The sequence below is a fragment of the Gossypium raimondii genome, chromosome 6 (assembly GCF_025698545.1).
Source record: "Gossypium raimondii isolate GPD5lz chromosome 6, ASM2569854v1, whole genome shotgun sequence".
NCBI lineage: Eukaryota > Viridiplantae > Streptophyta > Magnoliopsida > Malvales > Malvaceae > Gossypium > Gossypium raimondii.
This window is the reverse complement of record NC_068570.1, coordinates 2,625,400-2,633,476: the sequence shown is the minus strand read 5'-3', so window position 1 is coordinate 2,633,476 and position 8,077 is coordinate 2,625,400. Positions and strand designations below refer to the sequence as shown.

The 8,077-nt window shown below is 35.1% G+C and overlaps 1 protein-coding gene across 3 annotated transcripts; it reads right to left on the bottom strand.

Annotated features, from left to right (window-relative positions):
* Window positions 1–824: 824 nt before the first annotated feature.
* Window positions 825–7,810, bottom strand: LOC105772507 (uncharacterized). 3 transcript variants are annotated; one of them, XM_052632538.1, is made up of 16 exons: window positions 7,705–7,810; window positions 6,841–7,190; window positions 6,666–6,751; window positions 6,184–6,338; window positions 5,801–5,865; window positions 5,461–5,655; window positions 5,196–5,253; window positions 4,478–4,720; window positions 4,254–4,387; window positions 3,954–4,143; window positions 3,798–3,857; window positions 3,466–3,720; window positions 3,080–3,338; window positions 2,793–2,998; window positions 2,305–2,355; window positions 825–1,480 (listed from the first exon to the last, which is right to left on the bottom strand). In XM_052632538.1, exons 2-16 carry the CDS (start codon window positions 7,014–7,016, stop codon window positions 1,190–1,192), a joined length of 2,424 nt encoding a protein of 807 aa, XP_052488498.1. In that variant the 5' UTR covers window positions 7,017–7,190; window positions 7,705–7,810; the 3' UTR covers window positions 825–1,189. The 3 variants fall into 3 exon arrangements, with proteins under 3 accessions (XP_052488498.1, XP_012449242.1, XP_052488499.1); XM_012593788.2 differs by having other exon boundaries at window positions 7,542–7,797; XM_052632539.1 differs by having other exon boundaries at window positions 1,443–1,559; window positions 7,542–7,798.
* Window positions 7,811–8,077: the final 267 nt, after the last annotated feature.

Sequence of the window (8,077 nt, the reverse complement as noted above, 5' to 3'; positions counted from 1 at the left end):
AATGTTAGTGTCTCAAGGTTTATGTATGCTATCTGGTTTGCTTATCCCATGCAAAAACATGGTCTTATTACATTTAGCAGCATGGGATTCACATTCTGTTGCTTGTTCATGGATTATACTACCTGTTTTTCAACCCTATTCTTATCATTTTTGTTCTTGCATCAATAATCAAATCAGTCTGTTAACATGCTCAGAACCCTTTCAATGCCACACTATGGGGTTGAAGCTAATGCATAGATATCTTAGCTTTTTGGCCAATTGGATGACATTTTCATATATAGAAGATGCATGTACACTAGAGAAGGCGGCATGGTGTATATTGTTTGTTCGTATACGGACCAACCAAGTAGATATTGTAGGAAACCGGAAAGTGATAGTGACATTTACGAGAAATCGATTTGTTGGAGCGGTAAGGGTCTGGCCTCGTTTATTCTGTAACTGCAGTTTAGAACCCATGGTGCTTTGGTCTTTGCTTGAACCTTTCTCTATATGGGAGGAGTTTATATTCATATTAATTTCTCATTAATAAATGGATCAATTTAATCCCTATACAAATAAAAAGAATCAAATAGGTCCAAATTATAATAGAGTTAGCATTTTCTATATAAAAAATGTCTTGAAACAATTGCATTTCAATTCTAAACAAAAGATTTCATTTATAGAACTATAAAAGCTTTAAAAATATAAACTCTATTAAGCAGTAAATATTAACTTTCTTCCAATTTGACTCATTTGAATAGCACAAGGACTAAATTGAACCATTTAATAATAAAGTAACTAAAAGGACCTCTTAACTACATTCATCATAAATATTCACTCAAGTATAAGATGTTAACTGAAAATATATCTATTATGCATCAATCATTTGTTGAATTCATTCCCATCACATACATACATCATTTCTCTATGGAGTTAAATTCCCTACTGGATTTCACATTGTTGCTAGTTTTACAGAGAATACATTCTACTGTATAAAAAGCTTGGCCCTCCTAACTCACCATTTTAGAAGTACACGCTTGGCGAACCGACATCGGTCCTCATTTTTAAGGGAGCTTTTTGGAAGATTCATCTTAAACCTGATAATATACAGCGGCTACCATCTTGATGCTCGGAATGTGTACCAGACAAGTATACAACTTAAAAACGATGGTTGGGAACTAGGAACGGAAATCACCGGCTCCCATAATAATTATTGAAATAGATCTGGAAATGACCACATTATGAACCGAGCAAAAATATCCGATTCCAAGAACTCTATATGAGCAGCTCTTCCAATTAATGTGTTCAAGTTCCTGCCATGAGAGGATGTGTCGAAGTTGATATCACAACGCACAAACACCCTATTCTCAGCTGTAGGAGCGCGTATCTGGTCCAAGCAGTTATTCAACATCTCTAGAAATGCTTTTCCCTTTTTGGAGTTGTCCATTGACGCTGCCCGGCATGACTCGATTCTGGCGGAATGATACGGAACATAACCATCCTGAGAGAGATGCTATCTGTCAATGGCCTTACGGTAGAAGGGAAAACATGAACAGCTAATCAACTTTTTAATGGGTAAACTGCACAGATAGTCGCCCAACTATAAGAAATTTTCATTTTAACCACCTAAAATAAAAGGCTTGCAATTTAAACACCCGGATTACAGTTCAATCATTTTGGTCACTCTTGTTAAAATCATAAACAGCAAGCTGATGTGAAAATAAAAAAAATAACAACAAATTTAGCCCTCAATTTTTATATATTATATCGATTTAGTCATAATTTTAAAAAATTAACCTTCAAAATTTACAAATATTTGATCCTAACTTTAAAAATTCAAAGAAATGTATAAAAGTACATAAATATTTTCAAAAGAATATAATTATAAATTTGAAAATATTTATGTATTTTTATATATTGAATTTTAGAATTAAGATCAAATTGAAAACATTGTAAATTTGAAGGTTAATTTTTAAAATTATGACTAAATCAATATAATATATCAAAGTTGAGAGCTAAATTTGTTATTATACTAATTTTTTAAATTGTCACGTCAGCTTACGAGAGTGACCAAAACGATCAAACTAAATAATGTGAATGCTTAAATTGTACATTTTTTATTTTGGGTGCCTAAAATGAAATTTTTCTATAATTGGGTGATGATCTTTGTAGTTTACCCTTTTTAATTATAACTTTAACGTCTTAATCACATAAAACTTCTAAATTAATTTTCATTAACCTTACTGCTTACAAACAAACAGCCGGATGATCCTAACAAGTTCGAGAAGAAAAAAATAATAATCAGCAAGGGCTGTGGTGGAATACCTGGGGTGAAGAAAGGAGGATTATATGCTTGAAATTTTCCAGAGATCTTTGCTGAAAGAAGGAAAGGAAAAGCATTATATGTTTCTGCCATGTCTTAAGCAAAACAGAGGGCACCAGATACGAAGAATGGCAGTAAAAGTACCATACAAGTCTGTATTAGGAGGCAAATTGCATTTTGCCTCCTTTACTAAAAAAAATAATAAGCAAATTAATCTTTGTACATTGGATCGAAAAGCAAAATTGGTATTGCTAAAATTTAATTCATTTCTATTGTTAAAAATTGAGCCCTGTACGTCAAAATGAGACTGTCCAGATGAAATTTTTAACAAAAAAAAAATTACTTTTTAATCTAACGTATAGGGACTAATTTGCCCTTTTTTTGAGTAAAATGGGAAAAATGTAATCTGACTCCTAGTACAGGAGCCCACATGATACTTTTACCGAACAACAGCAAACTCGAGACCATTTTGCATCTTTGTTCTCAATACCTCGCAAAGTTTGTAGAAGAATGTGTTACGAATATCAGGGTCGTCAGCAAAAGTGAGCTGATGAATGCATTGTGTCCCCTTGAGCTTCTTCAAAAGCCACAGTCCAGAATTGAATAAAGAATTTGAACTGTATAGATATCCCAAATGTGGACCAGATAGAGACACAAATGTATGGAGGAATCTCAGGTAAGGTTCCATAGCACTCTCTGCAAAATGAAATGAACATCTCTAACAGACATTTCAAAGTGGTGAAAATGGAAACACGGCTTTAAACAAAGATAACCGACCTGCTAATGCTGTTCTTATTATAACGTTTCCGATAGAATGCCCGACAAAACTAAGTTTGATATCTCTCAAGTGTCCAGATCTCGAAGCTTTATCCATTTTCTTTTTAACAAAAGAAATGACTTCATGCGCCAACCTTAGTCCCATTTCTCTAAAGTCTCCAGATGTTTTCTCTTCGTTTACTTCGGACATAAGAAACTCTATCTTGGGATCTATCAAAAGCCATTGGTTCCGAACAAGCCGCAAATCCAAATGATGCCCCTATCATGTTCAAGATAGGATCAGACACATTAACTCACGTGACAAACTGTCCGTAGCACAACACCAAAACCTAACAAGGCAACAAAAATTTAACCCAAGAAACAAGTGTGGGAGAGAAGAAACTTGCCTGAAAACCATGTACAAAGATGACAATCTTTAAATCACGGCCACTTTGCGCAGCACTTGCACTTGATAGCTTTTTCACAGCTTCAGAACTAGGAACAGTGCTTGTGGTAATTGAATCTCTTATGACCAAGTTCCTCATGTACAAGTTATCACTAGAAGTACGTTGAGGTGCATTCATTACATGCTCTATAATTACAATAGGAATTCCTGAAGGATCTCCAAATATTTGCATGTCTTGGATTGATCGGCTGTTCATCTGTGTGCAAACAATCATTAGCGGTAAACTAAGGCATATGTAAATAAAAACAATAAGCATTAAATATAAGGACTTACCCTCATTTGTGCAATACTTCGCCGATGAAGCTCAGCCCGCATAGCTGCCATCTGTGCAGGCTGCATTCCACAAGATGAATTTGAAATTGAAAAAAATTATTGTTGTTCATAGCCGATTATGTCAGCCAAGAAATAAAAACATAAATGAGTAATTACATCATCTGTTAATTTCCACAAACTTGAACCCCTCTTATGCACGATTTGGTGGGAAGACTCATCAAAACTGCCATTTATGTAACGATGAGGCATGTCAACTTTGGAGTACACCATCCATATTGACCATTCAGCTCTTCGATCTTTAGCCCATTCATCACGAAGGAAGTCCAATATCCGTGTTTTACTATCCCTGGAAAGAGACTTAAGTTTTAATAAGAGGGATACTGAACATAACAAGCCTACATTTAGGGGAGAAAATGTCTAACAGCAAGAACAGGAAGTGAAGATGTATGTGCTAACCTGTGGAAATTGAGGAAAGTGTTCCATAAATAAAACACTTGATCACCCGATAGATTAAATATTTTAAGTACATCATCCTTCGATAAATTATGGAGCAATCTATCACTTAGAAACTCTAATCTGCCATTTACTCTCTGTTAAGAGACAAAGGTGTTATAATTTTAATATATTAAAACAAAAAAATAAGAATAAGAGTACACTGTTCAATAACATAAAGCAAGGACCTCAAGACCATTTTGTGGCTTGCCTTGTGCTGAATCGTCAGCATCAGCAGCAGCCGGTTCTTGCAGAAAGGAATCAAATAACTTCATATCATTCATTTTGGAGGTAAATTCAGTCAAATCAACAGCATGGTTAATGGCATCACTAAGTTTTTGCAGCTCCGCAAGCAGTGTGTCACGAGCATTTAATAATGCCTTAACAAGCATGACCTGTTTCAGATCAGTAGAAGCCACTTGATCCAGTGCCTAGTCAACCATGTAGTCGAACTATTAGTGCATTAATATTGATTATCAAGGATAACACGAAGCTGCATTAAAGCAATACAAAATTTCCCTTATAACCCACATAACCCACAAGAAAAAGTTCCATAAACCCATACCACTTAAATTAAGAATTGGAAATGGATATATTAAACTCTTACAGCTTAAATAATCAAGCCTCATGAAATTCATACATTCTACTAACCATAACCCACAATTTCCACCAGTCCAATGAATAGACTAGATCCACAATAAGGTAATAAACTTTGTTCTCATGCACACACCTTGCACACTAGATTCTGAGATTATATTACAGCCATAGAACATTTATCCATGCCACATTCCAGTGGTGACACCAAAAATCTATTGAATGTAATGCCACAATCAAGCAGAAGCACAAATGGGAAAGCTATGGTTAAGGGTAGTTATTGCATTTCAATTTTAAAAGTTTAGAACAAACCTGAGTAGATCCATCAATGCTTTCACCAGAAACATCATTAGTTGTAGAATAAGCAATGCTGAAATGATTCAACAGGTCAAGTTACTTCAACATATCATCAAAGCACAATTTTACTTTAATAAATGAAACCACCCCTCTCCGTTTATCTCATTCCCCCCAAACAACCACCCCCGCCACCACCCTGAAAAAGGGTTCGGAAGAGGAGATGAGAGGAATATGGTTGGTGAGAAGGTTAGTCATCATTGTTTCTAGATCTGAGACAAACCTGGGTACCTTCGTGTGGACCTTGCAAGAAACAGTTTTTAGCAGAGTCGTGTGAACACTTACATCCACAAGAACAGCATGAAATGCATCAAAGTAAACAGGGCAATAAGAATGAAGTCCTAAAAGAGCTTTAGGAGGGATTCGGAATTCATGGATGGCAGCCGGGCAATAATCAGGAGAAGCCTGAAAATCAGAACTGATTGAATGCATCCCAATCAATTATGGGCAGTTTTAACTTAGAAAAATAATTGATGAGAGAAATGAAACACATTAGCACAAGGAATATAAGTATAAACTTTAAATTTTAACCATTCATACATAAATAGGAGTTCTCAACTTACCCATTCACCAATACAGGAGCATATAGAAGCTCAAACTTCAAGATGACAGCTGATGAGGGAAGACCCTGTCGGATAATGCTACATCAGTGCCAAAATGAGAAACAAAAATTGACTTTCATGGCTAGACAATAGCCAAACAGAATCAAAGAAGAAAGACTTCTATACATTTCCTTTCTGAGTAGCAAAATTAGATTGAAAGAAAACCCTGTTGACTTTCAGGAAGATCCAATATCATTTCTATTTTCATATGGTTGGAGTAGAGATTTTAGCATCTGTTAGCTTAGAGGCATCAGAAGGCAGAGAAAGGTTTCTGGTTGGTAACGTATTTGGTGTGCTTCCCTGTTCAAGGGAATGCAGAGATACACAAGAAAGAGATTGGCTACCTCATTTTCAGGAATAGGTAGATCAAAGGCAACCATGATAGATAGATAAACATCCTGTCTCGCATATTTGATTCGAAAAGGCTGTGTTGCAAAACTGTTGTCCGTATCATCAATCCTCCATACTCCAAATACTTCATCAGAAACAAGACTTGGGGCTGCAACATTTTCTAATCTTATTAACAAAGAACTGCTCTCTAAAACACTACTGCATTAAGCTTTCAGAGTGAAGTATAAAACTCATTAAATAAGTAGGAGAAAACAACAAATAGTTCAAAAAATAATTCACCATTCAACAAAATGAAAACCAATTGTCAGTTTTAATTAAGAATATAAAGGACATTATAACTATTTGCTTCAACTGCATCAAAATCAGTCGATCAGCTAATATAGCATATTTAAATATAAGTTCAAAATAACTTGATTTCTAATCTTATGACGAAGTGGAAGCATTAGAAGAAAAAACAACAATTTCACCAAATTACCTTCGTATTGGACGACTCTCGCAGGTGTTCCTACAGGAGCATACTCATCATTGTCCCATCTAACAGTTAGCTTCAGTTGATACCATCTAAGCCACACAAGAACCAGAAGGCAATTCATATGTATAAAACTCGAAAATAAACAGAAAAATGCAAAAAAAAAAAGAAGAAGCCATACCCTTGCTGGAAAAGATCAAGGTTATGAAACCTATGGATGTAAATTGCAATCTCCTGGACACTATCCAACATTACCACCGGCTGTACTTCAGCCGGGTGAGGCTTTGCATCTGGTAACTTCTTTGCTTGTACACTTCTATTATTCAAACCGATTAACCACCCAAGACGTCGTAACATATGTAATCAAGTATCCACAAATCTCGCATTCCCTCTTCGTTTCTCACTCTTGCATCATCCTCAAAACTGAATCGATACGTGTCTCATAGAAATCATCAAAAGAACAAAGCAACCACACAAACACTTTATTGATCCGTGTCTTCAATTCTCTTGGTACCAAACAAATGCAAACAGCTGCAAACAAGGAACTATAGTCTAAATAACATAGTTTTTAAAAGGGAAACAACCATTCCAAAAATAGTAAAGGCATAGTCTCTCATCATAACTTCAAAGTAGAATTGCAATATGATAATGCTAAAACTGCTACTAAAACACAATTATTTGCTCTAAAGGCTGCTATTTACTAACAACATTAGCATTCAAAGTTCAAATCCTATGAAAAAGAACAAAGAAACAACATATTTGAAATTATAAACAAAATCAAACTACTTTGTCCGGTATAAAACTGTGCAATTGATGATCAAAAGACAATCATGAGCAAAAAGAAAAGCAAGTACAAGAAACAAAACAGAAGAAGGACAAAACCTGGAGGGTCAGATCTGCAAGGTTTTGCTACATTTTTTGTGAGACAAAACCCATAGCTAGGGTTTGCAGCAATTTTTTGGGTGTTGAAAATTATTAAAAATAATAAATGGCAAATGAAAATAATGGAGATCTCTCGTGGAATACTATGCAGTAATGTTTTTACTTTTTAGTGACTTTTTATGGTCTGGTTGTGGAATTTTACGATGATGTCCTTCCTCTATCTGCGCGCCTGTCTTCTCCTGTCTTTTTTTTTTTTTTTTTTGCGCCAAAATCTGTCGAACTAGTCCGGTCGATTATAATGAAAAACCGGATCAACGGCCCCTCTCGAGTCTCGCCGACCAATCCGGTTCGGTCTTGGTTCGGGTCTCCTATCCACCCATTTACCCGCCTTTGAGATTAGGAAGTTGGGCTTAAGGCCCATTATTAATGGGTTAACTAATTTATAAGTTGATTAATTGATAAGATATAATTTTTTAAATATTAATATTTATATATTTTACAGTTAAATTTAAATATTTTCATTTTAAAATTAAGTT